The sequence below is a fragment of the Rattus norvegicus genome, chromosome 12, assembly GCF_021556685.1.
Source record: "Rattus norvegicus strain SHRSP/BbbUtx chromosome 12, alternate assembly SHRSP_T2T, whole genome shotgun sequence".
Taxonomy (NCBI): domain Eukaryota; kingdom Metazoa; phylum Chordata; class Mammalia; order Rodentia; family Muridae; genus Rattus; species Rattus norvegicus.
This window is the reverse complement of record NC_141545.1, coordinates 8,548,140-8,566,607: the sequence shown is the minus strand read 5'-3', so window position 1 is coordinate 8,566,607 and position 18,468 is coordinate 8,548,140. Positions and strand designations below refer to the sequence as shown.

Below are 18,468 nucleotides of genomic sequence, written 5' to 3'. Positions count from 1 at the left end.
GTACTTGTGATTCGGTTTCAGGAAGTCCTCAAGCTTGGCCATCTCCTTGAGGTACTGAGTGAGCTTCACCAGTTCCTTGTCTTTATCACGGTTTAGATGAGCTTTCATGAACAGGACTTATCTTCATCCATGTTGTGGGTTCATTACAAAATTTCTTCCTATGACATTAGACATAACGGTGGGGTTTTTTTGCTGTAGAATTCAGAAAACTTTCCCCAAATGACACCAGGAGTATTCACATCAATGAATCCTGATGATGCCAAGTGGCCTTGGTTTCTGTTGCTTAGGTTCTTGCCCTTGCCTCTTGCCATCTGCTTATCTCTGGTGTTAGCAGGTCTTGCTGTCTCTGACAGTGGCTGACCCTCCTGTAAGCCTGTGTGTCAGCACCTCTGGAGACAGGCTCTCTCCCAAGAGGATCTGGGTATAGAGAACTTTGCCATAGGGTCATCTCAGACATGTGTGGAAAACGGAAGGATCCTGTCCTAAACTGCCTCTCGGTTCCTGTCCTGAGGGCTTCACGTGGGTTCCTCTTGGGCCAGGAATGTGAGCAGAAGTGGTGGTCTCACCTGTGCTCTCAGGATTGTCCACGCTCTTGAGACTGCAGCTTTCTTCCCATAGGATCTAGGTACAGGGAGCTGAGGCCCAGGCTCAGCTCCAGGCACAGACAGAAAACAGAAGGATCATGTCCCAGACTGTTCCTTGGTTCCTGCGTCCTGAAGGCTCTGGGCAGGTCCCTTGGAACAGAAGTGGTGGTCTTATCTGTGCCCTCAGGTGTGTCAACACTCCTGGACCAGCTTTTTCCTGGCAGGATCTGTGCTCTCAGGTTTGGCCGCGCTTCTGAGAATCCAGCTCTATCCCCATGGGATCTGGGTACAGGGTGAACATGTCTATGTCTATGTCTGTGTTAATGCTAAGTCTACAACTATCACTTATTCTCAGACTCTTGGGAGGCCTTGAGACTGTGTATTCACCTGCCATTCAGTGTGAGAATACTTTCTTATTGAGCTAGCTAGTATGTTCATAGACATTCCCTGTGGGAAAACAGTAAGTGGATGATAGGTTTAATTTTATGAAAAATAACATGTCTGTTTCAAGAAAATTAAAAGCACTTGGTGCAGTGGCCAAAATAAACTTCAATTTTCTAATTATGCGGATAAAGGAGACAAATGTTGTAGATAAGAGTATTTTGTTCAGGAGACAGGCTTACTGCTCATGCTGTCTTTGTACCTCCCTCTTCTAATAAAAACATTTAGATATATGAGTTCTCCAAGATAGATGCCGATAGACCGGTCTGTTCCAGAATCCATAGGTTCAACACACCTGATACCTCTGTACCAACTCCACTTCTTATGCAGTAGATTTGATTGAAATACTTTTCTGTTACTTTGATAAAATGACCAGACAGAAAGCAGCATATGGGTGAAACTGTTTATTTTGGCTGATGATACCAAAGAGATGGAGTTCTTGGTGTTGGTGTAGGCAAAGCAACAGCTGGAGGAAGTAACAACATGACAACAGATGCAGGAGGATGGCTGGTCACTCTTCCTTCCACACTCAGGAGGAAGAGTGAGAACAGCAAGTGAGGGGAGTGATAAGCAACCCAGAATTCAATCCAGGAAGAAAGCTCAGAACATGGCAAAACCCTGACCCCAACCGATGTAAATTATTGACCCAGGAGAGGACACAGGAGTGGACCGAGTGTGTAAAGACAAGGTGTCTGGAAATATAGAACTCAGATGGAATTTTGAGACCCAAGTGCCACAGAAAAACAAAATGAACTAAAATTCAACTAGATGATGAAGAGCCCTGTATGGAGACCATGGAGGGGAACAGTATTCACTTAGGGCAGGGCAGTGCAGGCTTCTTGCAGATCCAGAATGCCTCATGGGAACATGGGAGGGCATTCCATCCATTCTCTGAAAATATTTTACAATATTCAACTCCTTGCTTCTTGGGTTCCCCTACAGGCCAATAGTTCCTGAAATTGAAAACCCCAAAGAACATGAGCTTCTTTCCCATCCCTATGTTGTCAACCTTTTCTAACTTCTGGCACTGGGATTATTCCTTCTCTGTCTTGTGTGCATATGGAGGCCATACTTCACTCAGACCCTGACAGCACGCCTAAGATATTTCTGTGAGAAACCAATATTCTATAATACAGAATTCACAGACTCGTACTGTGAAATTCAGGCAGTTTTATCTTAGGTTTTGGAGATTCAGGTGGTGGACTAGACAGAAGGCAAAACGAAACAAAACAAACAACTGCCACAAATATTTAAAGCAAAGCAGTCGTTTTTATCGTCCTTTCTACATTTCTCTGTCCCCGATTATTTTTCATTGGCTTAGTCCTTCAGCAAGATACCATTTTCCAATGTTTAGTACAGCCTCCTCCCAAAACTTTCCATCCTATTGATTCAGAGCACAAAGCCTTGTCTAACAAATATACTGGGGCTTAAAATTCCTCTGCCCATTATCACTGATAAATGGACTCAGTCAATTGCTAGCTTCTCTGTAACTTGCTAACCATAATATGAATAAAGATTGCCTAGACACACGAGACCAGGTGAATTCCATTCATGTGTGATTTTTGAATGACCACTAAGCATGGCTTTTACTGAAAATGGGAAACTATGGCATTTAAGATCCCACTGACATTCCAAATTACCCTGGTATACAATCTTATCTATTTCTTTCCATACACATCAAAAGAAAAACACTGGCCTTGATCCTCCCAATATCCTGCAATATTGATATATTAATATAGGTATTGCTCCTGCAATATCTACCATGTTGTAATGTCCTCCCTCAGATCACATGATAGAATTGCAAAATCATATTAGAACTCATCTCAATAACATTCCAACAAGCAGACTCCCATGCCTAGGGCCCCAAGGAGTGTGTACAAACCACAACTCCTTCCTGCATCATGGAGCCACCCAGAACAAACTGTATTACCTCCCTTGCAGCTGTGAGCCATCCACCCACTGCCACTTGCTTTCCTTGTTATTGTATAACAGACCCATCCAGAAATTGCCTTTCTTCTTAGAAATCCCCTGCAGGAAACTCTGGAAGGGAAAGGGGGAAGTCAGGCTGGATTTCTGCTATCATTTTCACATTTTTCCTCTTGGTATCTAGGAATAGAATTCCTGCTTGCAGTCAGACCCCAGCTTTCTACTGCAACAATGAATGCACACTTGTGTTTGTATAGGATCACTACACAGACACTCACTCACAAACACACACACACACACACATGCACACACACCTCCACATACATACACACACACACACACACACACACACACACACACACACACATCTTTACACTTACACTCATATACACATGCAGGTCTAGACATGAAAAGATCAGGCCAGGTGTCACACAGCTCTCTTGAGGACTCGGAATTTAGAAGCAGTGTGTGGTGTGATTTGACAGATTTTAATTTTAAGCTTCTAGCCCATCTTTTCCTCTTATGCTTTGTTCAACTAAAATAATAATATGAGAAACCTTCTGCCAGCTTCCCAAACTTACAAGGGTCTGGTGATTCATAGTTTTTGAAAATTTCTTTAGTATTTCTCTCTTCAGAAAAATAAAATTCATGTGTGGGTGTAGAGGGTGTAGATGCCAAGGTGCATGTGTGTGTGTGTGTGTGTGTGTGTGTGTGTGTGTGTGTGTGTGTGTGTATGTGTGTGTGTGTCTCTCTCTCTCTCTCTCACTGTGTGTGTGTGTGTGTGTGTGTGTGTGTGTGTGTGTGTGTGTGTGTGTGTAGGTCAGAGGCCAACTTCTAACAATTGACTCTGTTTTTATTGTGTGGATCCCAGACCCCTGAGCTTCACAGCGAGCACTTTTACCCATCAAGTCATCCTGGAGCCCCAAATCAGGGCATTTAACACGAATGTAAGTGCTTGTTAAACTCTGTTCAGCACTCCAAAAGATTCCTACATATTAATTATTCCTTAATTCATATATTCATGGTACCACTTTGTATTTATCTGAATGTACATTTCTCACCTCTTCAAGTATAGTAAAAAATACCTTGTAAGAAGGATCCCATTTAACCAGAATCGTGCCCATAGAATAGAAAAGCCCAGCTCAACGTACCTGCTCCTCATTACTTTTTATGACCACTAGTTGTGCCCCCATGTACTTGCAGGCCTTGACAGATTCCATCCAATTCTTTTTAGATTTGGAGAAGAAATAACAGTTTCTTTGGAACAAGCTCTGGTCCCCTTGGAAGAGCAGCCAGGGGCAAGGGCGGCACAGGTGTTCTGTTTATGAAATGAGTCAGGTGGATATACAAAGTTACCAAGGTACCTGCATCAGTTTAGACTTTCAAATCCTTGAGATTACATCCTTTTCCTTCCTTGAAACTGTACAAGGGGAACCATTTCCTTACGTTCTCCTGATATTTTCTTGGATGTGTGTTGTTCATGCCTATGCACATGTGTTTGTGCACTGTTCTGTGTATGTGCAAGTAGAGGCTAGAGTGGATATTGAAGATTTTCATCGATCACTGTCATTATTTTTTAAAAATGCTTCTGTATATGAAACAACAAAAATGAAATTAAAAATGCTAAAAATTTGAGAGAGTTGTGGGTGCTTAGAAAGGGAATGTAGACAGAGGGCATGAGGGAATTTATATAATTATATTTTAACAAAAATTTCTAATTAGAAATGTACTCTTATTTAATTTTGATTATTTGCTCTATGCAGACAATATCATTTTGGCTTGTTTACATTTGAGATTATATTTTAATTAGAACATTTCTTACTTTAATTTCCTTCTTCTGAACACTCCTACATATGCATCTTCACTCTACTTCGAATCCATAATGGTTTAAACTGAATGTCTGTACACACTCAATATCTTTTGATCAAATACACCCCACTCATTCTCTTCAGATTCCTGTCAGAACTGCCCTATCACACATCCCTGTCAACTTCTTCATGCAGTTTTATCAGGGTACTTGATCTAGTTCCTTGCTGCCATTCAGTATAGCCTGGCTTCAGTCTCTGTCTCTTCTGTCTCTGTCTCATCTGTCTCTCTTTCTCTCTATGCCTTTATCTCTAACTTTTTCATGCATTTTTTTTACTTTTGAGACTTGCTCTTTCTGAACACAGGACTCCCTGTTTTGACTAGACTAGCAAGTGAGCCCTGGGCTGTGCCTGGACCCCACCACTGCTGTGTTAAGGCCTGTGTGGCTCTGCTCCAATTCTATGTGATGTGGTGGATCCAAACTCTGGTCCCCAAGCTTGTTTGGTTAGCACTTTATTCACTGATCTACCTCCTCAGTCACAGCCATTCGCCTCTTAACTTCCTGAGTCTTTTCCCTCCAAGATAACCCAGGGGATCTAGGACAGCTCTCCCTAATACATAGAATAGGAGAATTTTTAAATGTTCAAACAGACATTAGAAGTCTGGTTTAAATGAGTGTCTTCTGTGTGCATGGCCCCATGAATCCAGGAGGTACCATTTTAAATATTTATCCTAGCTAACATTCAACATATTTAGAAACTAAGGGACTGTAGGCAAGGCCTATTTTGTCTAGTAACTTATATCTTTCATGTTCCTCAGTGTTCTCATTCAACAGGTGTAGAAATTGAGTGACTAGAGAACCAGTCTCTGCAGTCGCTTCATCCCATGTGGAAACCTTTCCATGCTCTTGGAGATCCATTTTCTGTTAACTTACTTAGTCCAGCCTTCACCTGGTCCAGTTTCTGGTGAATGTTTTGCTTTTGCTGATCATAATCTTGGGATGTAAGAAACTCAGTGCCTATGAAAAGAAAAGAAAATGAAAATAATAAGTGCTGATAAATCTACGAAGAGAGTTCAGGAAAGGATCAGACACATAATCATCCTTGAGGGGTTAGCTTTATTAAAATGGCTTCAAGACTATGACCATGACTCTAGTTCAGAGAGCCTTCAAAAGAAAACAGAGGGATAAGCAAAACAATAAAATGGGAGCTTAAAGCAGAAGAGGTTTCCCCTTAACACCTTGAATAGAGCTTCCCATAAAAATCAGAGAGCTAGGTGCCATGACAGGATGGTAGAGCTTGGCCACAGGAGCCTTCCGAGATGTTCCTCCAAACAAGAGAAACACCTGAACCTCTTACACTTTCAGGGAGGCACATGAAGTTTCATATGACGACTTATTCAGCATAGCATGTTTGAAAAGGATCATACAGAAGCTGGACATCATAACACAGGAGTCTGGTAAGCCACATGCAGATGCTTCTTAACTCTCTTACCCAGAAACAGAGAAAGAAAGAGAGAGAAATAGAGACAGAGAGCTGGAGAGATACAGAGAGAGAAAAAGACAGAGAAAGACAGGTTGAGAGACAGGTATTAAGTCTGATTAGTTCATTCTGTGAGATACAAATTTTAGGTCACCACAAGTTAGCAATCTTTCTTATGGAAGCTTCTTTTTGTAGTAAGTTGTGATTGAAATAGAGATTCCGACATGTTGTTCATAGGAACTCACAGTGTTGTGGCTGTAGTTCAAACCTACAGAAACTCAAGCTAGTCAGAATCACAACAAAGGTGGAAAATGGGCACAGGAAGCTTCAACTGTAGCTCTGTAACAGCAACTTAAAGCTTCTGGGGGAGGTAGAGTAGGAGGGAGAAAAGGAGGGATGAAGAAAAATATGGAAGTCAGGAGGGATAGGGGGTTATTGGGGTTTTTTGCCCCAGGAGAATACCCATGCTCCAGTAAATGGTCTTAAACCCATGTACATAGAGAACACTAAGAGTATTCAGAGGATAATAAACATGAAGTAGTTCTTGAAACTGGGAGGGAAAAGTAGTGGTGGAGAAGAGGGGAGGAACTTGAAGACAGGGAGGAGATATTAGAATTGATCAAAATATTTTATTCATGTATGGAATTCACAAATAAATTGTAAAGGCAGGGCAAACTAGGATCTAACTACCATGTACTGGGTTCATAGGAACATCATGTCCAAATCCCAGAATCTTACTTGAATGTGTCTCATTTGATCATGAGAAATCCTGATGCCCAGGGAAGCATGACCACAAAGGTAAATGGAGTCAGACCACGCCTCTGAAACTACTTCTTTCTGAGAGGACCCTTGGCTACTTCCCAGAAGACATGTAAGCCCACAGTTCCAGCTTCAGTACCACCTCTACCCATGTACTAGGAGACTAGAGCAGGAAGCTCTAACATTAAAGGTTTCTGACCTTTGACAATGACTGCTATGATGAGAGCAGCCAAGAGCACAACGGAGATGAGCTTCAGCACAGTGATGAAAGGCTTACGGTCCAGACACACTGAGGAAAGAGAATTGAGTGGTCCATCAGGCCAAGTTTCCTACCACCCTCTAAACCAGGGATAGCCTAGTGTCTTTCCCCTTCTGAACGCAGAAATACAGATAGTCATCATTCTACTACTGCTTCAGTTATCCTGTCCATAATCCACTAAAGAAGCATCAGAAGTCTCTTTCCAGCCTCAGCTATCTCAGGATCCTGCATTTCAATCTGCTGGTTTTCAACTCCCTGGAACCCAATAGGAAAGATGTTCAGTCCCTACTACACCAAGAACCAGGAGTTCAGTTTTCAGAAGCCATGTCCACAGAATCAACACTCAGACCCCAGCTCTACTTAAAGTCTCGGGCATTCTATACCCATCCTTGCCCCCACAAAACTGAGGATTCCTGATTCCCAGTATTCACCTCACCTAACACATGCCTCACTTCCCAAGAACAGGAGGATAGACTCATTTTCCCCCTCTCTAAAACCCAGAAATCAATTATTAAACCTCATCCTCATTAGGAGCAAAAAATCCTAACCCTGGCTTTCATCTTTTGAAAAGCAAGAATCTAAAGACTAATAGTTCACCCTTCTCAGGTTTCAGGATTGTGGATTTTCAGAATCAATTTTCTTAGGACTCAGGACTCTGGTCTCCAGGGTCTACCTTTCTAGTGTCCAGTAGTCAAGATCTCAAGTGTTCATCTCCTTCTGAGCCAGTTTCCAATTTCACATCCTCCATTCCCCTGACATTAGAAATAGACTGGCAGCCCTAATCTTTCTAGAAACTGAATATTTACTATTGCAGTCTCTCTTTTCCCAGGATTAAGGACTACCTCATCTGTTCCCTTCTCAGTATCTTTATCCTTTTAGAGATTAAAAAAAAAAAAGCTGCTCCAAAGCTTTTATACAAGCTACTGATTCTGTTTACAAGATCATTCATTGGATGGTTAGAGCATTAGTTAGAGGCTAAAAATGCTGAATCCTGATCTACCCCTCTCATTCAACCCTAAGCTCCCTGAGTCTTAGCTTAGTTTCACCCAAGAAACAGATATTTCTTACTTTCTCTGTTGCAAATGCTCTTCTTCACTGCTGTCCACAAGTGTGTAGAATTTGGGGAGCACAGTTTCTCTTTGCCAAAACCTTTTTGTACTCCTCAAACCTACACTCAACCAGGAAGAGTAAAAGAGAAGTGGTGACAGTCACCACATGAGCTACGGTAAGGAGTCTGAAGATTTAACATAGATGAAATAGACTCTTTCCTGGGTTTCCGGGGGAGAGCAGAAAGTTTAGAAGCCCAGGGTAGAGGGTATTGGTCCATTGTTACTGATCAATCTCTTTGATGCTTTTAGCAGAGAATCTCTCAATGCAGCCTTCGTATTCTTGGGAACTGCATCAGGTTCTCTGGAGCCTACTACAGAGGTTTGTATTCACGCATGCTCATTGCTGCAGGACTTACAGTAACTCAGAAATGGAACCTACTGAAGTGCCTATCAACTTACGGATGGACAATTTGCACACTCCTATAAATGTAATTATTTCCATTGAACCGCATGTTTATTTTAATGTCTTTTGTATGGAGATGGAAGCCCATATTTAACCATAACCTTGGACACTGGAGGCAGTGAAATCTTAGAGCACTAGAAAGAATAGCCAACTTGATGACTTCTGGGCTTGATTGAGTGGCCTTGCCTCAAGGAATAAGTGGAATAGAAGTCAAGTATGATACCCAATATCAACCTCAGGCCTCATATGCATGTATCCCACACTCTTCTTGACAAAACTTAGGAAAGTCAAAACAGAAAGATTCAACTTTCAAAATAAGACTGTTTTGTTATGTGTCCTGGACCGATGATGAAGATCAGCAAGTTCCTTCCCTGGAAACCCAATCTCAACTCTAGGATCCCTGCCTTGTGTTGCTGATCTTCTTATTCATGGTAATGCCTAGTGATTGACTCTTGGAACTGAATCATCAACATTTACTTTTGTTTAATGTTTGGGGTAAAAATAACTTAGAATTTAGAGATGAGTACAGCCCCATGTAGTCACTCATAGCAGCCTACGATTTTCTTTCAACTTTTAGGGATTCAACTAATGTGAAATCTGTTCCTTTGCTTTGATGCAGAGAAACACTTCAGATCAAGGCAGTATGAATTCAAATTTGGTGGCTTTTTAAAGCAATATAATGGTTGAAGGAGATTGATCAGGGAGTAAAGCCTTACTGTCATGCGTGACCTGAGTAAGATTCCTGAGATTTTTGTAATAGAAGGGAGAGAATCAACTCTAAAGAGTCATCTTCTGACCTCCACACACTCACAGTGGCATGTGCATGCACATACACAGGGAGAGAGAGAGAGAGAGAGAGAGAGAGAGAGAGAGAGAGAGAGAGAGAGAGAGAGAGAGACGCGCGTACACACCCACAATGAATGAGTGAGGAAATGAATGAACAAAAATAGAAAAGTAGAAATGTACTCAGGGAAGGAAAATAGCATACCCAAGAGCATATTGACATTTTCATGTGGAGGGTGCATTTATGTTTGTTGTTTGTTTTTATTTTCACGAAATTCCTCTCTGCTAACTTCTGAGTGTGCCTTTTTAAGATATGTGTTTCCTTTCTTTTAGTGACTGTGAGCTCTGTGCACCTTAAACTGCCTCCTTCCTGGACTGGCACTACAGAGATTCAGAGACAGTGAGCAGATGCTGATGATATGTGCTCTGCTGCCGACTTACAGTACTTCTGTTCCTTCTTGATATTCATTCCTTTTTCACAGCCTGGACTGCACAAAACCTCATTGAAACCATCCAAAGTTTTCTTTCCTTCAAATTCCCATGTTCAAAGTAATTTAAAAATTTAAGATTATGGACAGGATCGTTCTGGATTCCATCTGGCCTAGAGCTAAGGTTATCCCACATCCCTCCATATGTAAGTTCTGTACAGAGAGAGCTGGTCTCCCAGAAGTGCTCTCACTCCTAAGCCCACAGGTGAGACCACCACTTTTGCTCAAATAACTGTCCAAGAGGGACCCACCGGAAGTACACATGGCACAGAAACCGAGGAGTAGCTGGGAACAGGATCCTTCCAGTCTTCATATTCGCCCATGGCTAAAGCTGTCTCACCGAACCCTGTAACCAAATCCTATCAGTAGAGAGCTGGTCTACCAGGAGCGCTCTCACTCTTAAGATCATAGGGTCACAGGACAACAGGAGGGACAGCCTCCAGTCAGAGAGAAGATCAACTAATAAGAGAGATAAACAGATGGCAAGAGGCAAAGGTAATAACCAAAGCAACAGAAACAAAGGATACGTGACATCATCAGAACACAGGTACCCAACCACAACCAGTCCTGACTAACTGAAAACACGGGAAAAGCAAGATGTGGTTTTAAAAATCGCATCTTGGGATGATAAAGGACTTTTAAAAAGGACATGCATAACTCCCTTAAAGAAATACAGACCGTATATAAACACGTAGAAGCCTTAAGGAGAGAACACAAAAACCTCTTAAAGAATTACAGGAAAACAATCAAACAGGTGAAGATATTAAAGAAAAACAATTCAGGTTCTACAAAATGGAAATACAAACAATAAAGACGTCACAAGGGAGACAACCCCAGAGATAGAAAACCTATGAAAGAGATCAGGAGTCATAGACACAAGCATCACCAACAGAATATAATTGACAGAAGAAAGAATCTCAGGGGCACAATGTACCATAGAAAACATTGACACAATAGTTAAAGAAAATGCAAAATTCAAAAAGCTCCTAACCAACAACATCCAGGAAAGACACAATGAGAAGACCAAACCTAAGGATAATAGGTACAGAAGATAGCAAAGATTTTTCAAAATATCGTGGCAGTAAGTATCTTTAATTCAAAGTATAGAAAAAAACATTCCTAAACTAAAGAAAGAGATGCTGTCTTGTTTCCCCAGAGTAGGATAATGCCAAGTGTTAGGTGGAAGTGGGTGTGTGGGAAGGGCGGCATTCTCAGAGAAGCCGAGGCAGCGAGGCAGCGGGGATGGGAGAGGGAGGAACCGAGAAAGGGGATAACATTTGAAATGTAAATAAGTAATATATCCAATAAAAATAGATGCTTAAGAACACACAAGAACCCTACAGAACATCAAATGGATTGGACCAGAAAAGAAATTTCTCGCGTCACATAATGTCCAAAACACCAAATACATGAAACAATGAAAGACTATGAAAAGCAGTAATGGTAAAAGGTCAAGTAACATATAAAGGCAGATCTTCAGAATTACTCCAGACTTCTCAACAGAGACTATGAAAGCTATAAGATTCTGGACAGACAATCTTGTTTATCTTCTCTTGAGTCAGATCTTGGGTTCACTCACTCTTTGTATTCTACTTCAGAATTCATTAAGATTTGTTTTGTCTCCCAGAATTTGACCTAGTTTAGAAAAGTTTCCATGTACTGCTCACCAGCATGAGTGTCACTAGATGTTTAAGTGGCATATACTATAAGTATATACTAAGTCCATTTAATCTCTGATGTCTTCTTAGAGACTCCAAGAGTTCACTTTTTGTTCTTATCACAGGAAAACAGTAAAGTGAAAGAACTGGATACCCTAAGTATCTTGAGGCATCAATGCACCATACGAACATCCTGAGACATCCCACTGTGCATCAAGAAAATACACAATTATAAGACTGGCAAAGTAAGAGGGAGGTGGGATGCTTTGCATATGCTTGGCCCAGGGAGTGGCACTATTCAAAGGTGTGGCCTCGTTGTAGGAAGTGTGTCACTGTGAGGGTGAGCTTAGAGACACTCATTCTAGCTGCCTTATGATGCTCAGTCTGTTCCTGGCTTCCTTCAGATGAAGATGTAGAACTTACCTCCTCCTACACCATGCCTGCCTGGATGCTATGATGCTGCCATCCTCCCACCTTGATGATAACGGACTGAACCTCTGGACCTGTAAGTCAGCCCCAATTAAATGATGCCCTATTTAAAACTTAAAAAAAAAAAGATCCTGGACAGATGTCATACAGACCGTAAGAGAACACAAAAGCCAGCCAAGGCTACTATATGTAGCAAAACTCTCAATTACCATAAATGGAAAAGATATTCCATGACAAAACTTAATTGACACAACATCTTTCCACAAATCCAGACCTGCGAAGGATAATAGATGGGAAACTCCAACAAAAAGATGGAAACAGCAAATAGAAATAGCAAGAAATCAATCTTCTCTCAACAAATCCAAAGAGAGCCACACAAACATAATTCCACCTCTAAAAACAACAACAAGAGGAAGTAACAATCACAATTCCTTAATATCACTTAACATCAACGGACTCAGTTCCCCAATCAAAAGACATAGACCATCTGACTGGATAGGTTAACTGGACCCAACATTTCCCTGAATAAGGAAATGCACCTCAGTGACAAAAACAGATGCTACATTAGAGTAAAAGGCTAGAAAAATATTTCCAAGCACATGGTTCCAAGAAACAAGCTGGAGTAGCCATTCTAATTTTGAGTAAAATCGACTTTCAGCCAAAAGTTATCAAAAAATGTAGGAAGGACACTTCACACTCACACTCAAATACTGAAGAATTGCGTGCAAAAGGTAGTAAAAATTATTCAGAGAAGGAAGTATCTACAGTACAAAGGATCAGTGAGCTTCAGGGAGATTACTCAAAAGTTCTGGGTTTCCATTCATGGGACCTGGAGGGAAGGAGATAGTTCTTAGGATGTTGTGAGAACTCCTCCCACAGGGAGACATAAGCGCCCCCACCATAATGTCTCAACTCAAAGAACAATAGAACAATTCCACTAAAGATTACCCTTGAGAACCAAAGAATTTATTACAGAGCAACAACTTCCTCCTAGGATAGCCCATTAAGATGAACTTAAAATATACCACTGCTTTCCAAAGTCCCAAAATCTACATTCGTCTAAACAAAAGCATGGTCAGGCATATCACAGCAATTCCCCACTCCTGGTACCAACTTTTGTCTTAAAGTTTTACAGCGGTGAACAGACACCATGACCAAGGCAAGTCTTATAAGGACAGCATTTAATTGGGACTGCCTTATAGGTTCAAAGATTTAGTCAAGTGTCATCAAGGTGGGAGTAGGACAGCATCCAGGTACATGTGGTTCAGGCTGAGCTGAGAGTTCTATATCATCATATGAAGGTTGCCAGCAGAATACTGACTTCCAGAAAGCTATGATGATAGTCTTAATGCCCACACCCACAGTGACAACCTACTCTAACAAGGCCACGCCTCCAAAAAGTGCCACTCCCTCGTGGAATCATATCCAAACCATGTGATAGACAGAAGACAGACAGACAGACATACAGATAGATATATGGATAGATAGACTGATGGATAGATAGACATAGAGACATAGAGACATAGAGAGACAGGAAGATATCTTGGTATGGCTTATTTTGTTTAGAATAATAATGTTCGCTTTCACCTATTTTTCTGTAGGTGACATTCACTTGTCTACATGGTTGAATAAAAGCCCTGTGTGTGTGTGTGTGTGTGTGTGTGTGTGTGTGTGTGTGTGTGTCTATGTGTGTGTGTGTCTGTGTGTGTGTGTGTATGTGTAATTGGGTTTTTGAGACAGGGTTTTTCTGTGTATCCCTGGCTATTTGTAGTAAAGACTGAGTTTGAATTCAAAGAGATCCACCTGCCTCTGCCTCCCAAGTGCTGGAATGAAAGGCATGCACAATACCACCCAGCTAAATCAAAATTTGTGTTTAAATACCTCCAACTATCTCAAAGGAATCAGCAAACATCTAGTACATTGCTTTCTAAATCACATCTTGGTCTCTTGTAATTTTGTCTAGCACTTGTGTTACCTGTTACATGGTTCTGACCATCATTCAATGTCAAACAAATTTACCTGAAGATAACTGAGAGATACACTAATCTACAAGTATAGAGTATGTAGAAGACCGTTTTATATCATGCCCATTGGTAAAAATAATTAGAATATCACTTCTAGGGCCTTGGAAACTAGTCAGGCACACATGTTTTGGCTAGATTGTCAGACCTGAATTCCATTTTATGAAGCAGGCTTTTATTCAGAAAGTGTATAACATTACTGCCACTGTTCTATCAGTGGTCATATCTTGCCACATTAGTCATCACAGCAGTTCTCATGGTTCATATCTAGATGAGACTGTTGATGACTTATCTACCCCTAGACGCTTGCACAGAATCTTCCTGGACTATAGTAATAATTAGAGGAGAAGAAGTGTCCTTATCACTGCCAGTTAGATTTGTCCACATCTTGTGATAAAACTGTGGGGTCTCATCAGCAATGGTTTTTACCAACAGTCTCTATTGAGTAACCAAGAGTAATATGACCAGGCTCTTACTTTTCCTTCTCTGAGTTGAACAGAAGAGAAACTGAGTTTTGTATTCACTGCAGAAAGTGCGATTGAGTAAGAGTGAATACTTTCTACAAACATTTTTCTATGAAATGCAAGAGGGAATTCTGCCATCATGGGTCCTGGATAGTTGAGACTAGACTTTTGGCTATGGGATGTTGGAAGTTTAAGTATTAACGTCCTGTGTCTGGGCAGAAGTATCCTGGTGGCTTGTGTGTCCCTAGGCCCAGACAATACAAGGGCACATGTTTGCTGAAATTCCATCCTTCTCTTCCACAGGGTGTGTGAGACATGGCCTTGTTCCCTTAGTGATGCAGCTGCTTTTCTTCACTCTCTTCTCTTGGGTCCTTGGCCACAACATCAGGTCAGACATCCCTGAGTACTTGGGATCTTAATGCTGTTTTTTTTTGGGGGGGGGGCGAACCTATGGAAAACACATGTAAGAGCACGACAAGCCTGAAGATGGAACTCGATTCTTCTATGGCTTCTAAGCATATATGAGGACCCTCCAACTTACAGAGAAAGGGAAATTGAAAAGGAACATGAGAATGCCTTCATTCCATTTGCTATATTTCTGTGTGTCAAGATCTCTCTCTCTCTCTCTCTCTCTCTCTCTCTCTCTCTCTCTCTCTCTCTCTCTGACTATATCTCTCTCTCTGACTATCTCTCTCTCACTATCTCTCTCTCCATCTCCCTCTCTCTCCCCTCTGTCTCTGTCTCTGCCTCTATCTCCCTCATGCATCTATGTGCATTTAAGCACGTGGATCTGTGAGGATAAGCATACATGTGTGTGTACAACATGTAGTTGCTAGGAAACAGCCTCAGGGTTCATTTTTCAGACTCTGTCCACTTTTCTGGAGAAAATATTTCTTACTGCCCTACAAGCTACACCGTAGAAAAAGCAAGAAAATAATCATCTTGGCAACAGAACAAAGAGAAGAAAAGCACACAAACATAAACTCACATCCAAATACGAGTATAACAGGAAGCAACAATCACTATTCCTTAATATCTCTCAACATCAATGGTCTCAATTCCCCAATAAAAAGACATAGATTACCAAACTGGATAGGCAATGAGGACCCTGCATTCTGCTGCCTACAGGAAACACACCTCAGAGACAAAGACAGACATTACCCCAGAGTGAAAGGCTTGAAAACAACATTCCAAGCAAATGGTCTGAAGAAACAAGCTGGAGCAGCCATTCTAATATTGAATAAAATTGATTTCAACCAAAAGTCATCAAAAAAGATAAGAAAGGACACTTCATATTCATCAAAGGAAAAATCCACCAAGATGAACTCTCAATCCTAAATATCTATGCTCCAAATAAAAGGGCACCTACATACATAAAAGAAACCTTACTAAAGATCAAAGCACACATTGCACCTCACACAATAATAGTAGGAGATTTCAACACCCCACTCTCATCAATGGACATATCATGGAAACAGAAATTAAACAGAGACATAGACAGACTAAGAAAAGTCATGAACCAAATGGATTCAAAAGATATTTATAGAACATTCTATCCTAAAACAAAAGGATATACCTTCTTCTCACCACCTCATGGTGCTTTCTCCAAAATTGACCATATAATTGGGCATAAAACAGGCTTCAACAGATACAGAAAGATAAAAATAATCCCATGCATCCTATCAGAACACCCCGGGCTAAAGCTGGTCTTCAACAACAATAAGGGAAGAACGCCCACATATGCATGGAAGTTGAACAATGCTCTACTCAATGATAACCTGGTCAAGGAAGAAATAAAGAAAGAAATTAAAGACTTCTTAGAATTCAATGAAAATGAAGGTACAACATACCCAAACTTATGGGAAATAATATAAGAGGAAAACTCATAGCTCTGAGTGCCTGCAGAAAGAAACTGGAGAGAGCATATATCAGCAGCTGGACAGCACACCTAAAAGCTCTAGAACAAAAAGAAGCAAATACACCCAGGAGGAGTAGAAGGCAGGAAATAATCAAACTCACAGCTGAAATCAACCAAGTAGAAACAAAAAGGACCGTACAAAGAATCAACAGAACCAAAAGTTGGTTCTTTGAGAAAGTCAACAAGATAGATAAACCTTTAGTCAGACTAACAAGAGGACACAGAGAGTGTGTACAAATTAACAAAATCAGAAATGAAAAGTGAGACATAACTACAGATTCAGAGGAAATTCAAAAAATCATCAGATCCTACTACAAAAGCCTATATTCAACAAAACTTGAAAATCTGCAGGAAATGGACAATTTCCTAGACAGATACCAGGTACCGAAGTTAAATCAGGAACAGATAAACCACTTAAACAACCCCATAACTCCTAACAAAATAGAAACAGTCATTAACAGTCTCCCAACCAAAAAGAGCCCAGGTCAAGATATACCCAAAAAGGGGTTGGGGATTTAGCTCAGCGGTAGAGCGCTTGCCTAGCGAGCACAAGGCCCTGGGTTCGGTCCCCAGCTCCAAAAAAAAAAAAAACAAAAAACAAAAAACAAAAAAAAAAAGAAAAAGATATACCCAATATATGCTCCAACATATAACAAAGACACATGCTCCACTATGTTCATAGCAGCCTTATTTATAATAGCCAGAAGCTGGAAAGAACCCAGATACCCTTCGACAGAGGAATGGATACAGAAAAGTGATACATCTACACAATGGAATATTACTCAGCTATCAAAAATAATGACTTTATGAAATTCATAGGCAAATGGATGGAACTGGAAAATATCATCCTGAGTGAGGTAACCTAATCACAGAAAAACACACATGGTATGCACTCATTGATAAGTGGATATTAGCACAAATGCTCCAATTACCCTAGATGCACAGAACACATGAAACTCAAGAAGGATGACCAAAATGCAAATGCTTAACTACTTCTTTAAAAGGGGAACAAGAATACCCTTGGGAGGGAATAGGGAGGCAAAGTTTAGAACAGAGGCAGAAGGAACACCCATTCAGAGCCTGCCCCACATGTGGCCCATACATATACAGCCACCAAATTAGATAAGATGGATGAAGTAAAGAAGTGCAGACTGACAGGAACCAGATGTAGATCTCTCCTGAGAGTCACACCCAGAATACATAGCAAATACATAGGCGAATACCATCATTAAACCAGTGAACTGAGAACGGGTCCCCCTTGGAAGGATCCAGAGAAAGGACTGAATGAACTTGAAGGGGCTCGAGACCCCATATGAACAACAATGCCAACCAACCAGAGCTTCCAGGGACTAAGCCACTACCCAAAGGCTATACCGGGACTGAATCTGGGCTCCAACTGCATAGGTAGCAATGAATATCCTAGTAAGAGCATCAGTGGAAGGGGAAGCCTCTGTCCTGCTAAGACTGAACCCCAGTGAACGTGATTGTTGGGGGGATGGTGGTAATGGGAGAAGGATGGGGAGGGGAACACACATATAGAACGGGAGGGGGAGGTGTTAGGGGGATGTAGGCCTGGAAACCGGGAAAGGGAATAACAATTGAAATGTAAATAAGAAATACCCATGTTAATAAAGATGGAGGAAAATAAAACTGGCTAATCCAAACTGAGATACATGTATTTATTTAGATCTATTGTCTTAATCAATGAGCAGGTTCTTATTTGAGGATTTAATTTAAGTGTGTGTGTGTTCTGTGGTGTGTGTGTGTGTGTGTGTGTGTGTTTTGTGTGTGTGTGAGAGAGAGAGAGAATGAGAGAATGAGAGAGAGGGAGAGAGAGAGAGAAAGAGAGAGAGAGAGAGAGAGAGAGAGAGAGAGAGAGCATGTGTGTGGCGGGGGTTTGTACACCATTTAGATCCCCTGCACTTGGAGTAACAGGTGG

General features: G+C 41.1%; 1 protein-coding gene across 1 annotated transcript; it reads right to left on the bottom strand.

The window, feature by feature from the left end:
• Positions 1 to 1,414: 1,414 nt before the first annotated feature.
• Positions 1,415 to 8,526, bottom strand: Cd209al1 (CD209a molecule like 1). Its single transcript, XM_087579632.1, has 6 exons — positions 8,325 to 8,526; positions 7,197 to 7,286; positions 5,692 to 5,775; positions 4,103 to 4,269; positions 2,956 to 3,065; positions 1,415 to 1,978 (listed from the first exon to the last, which is right to left on the bottom strand). Coding segments are annotated over exons 1-6 (594 nt in total). The 5' UTR covers positions 8,326 to 8,526; the 3' UTR covers positions 1,415 to 1,836.
• Between the last annotated feature and the right edge of the window lie 9,942 nt (positions 8,527 to 18,468).

Coding starts and splice junctions, on each gene's coding strand:
- Cd209al1 (XM_087579632.1), bottom strand. Junction 5,776..7,196: donor CATAGCAGTCATTGTCAAAG/GTCAGAAACCTT, acceptor TTCTTTTCATAG/GCACTGAGTTTCTTACATCC. Junction 3,066..4,102: donor TAAAAAGTAATGAGGAGCAG/GTACGTTGAGCT, acceptor TTTCCCTTCCAG/AGTTTCCTGCAGGGGATTTC.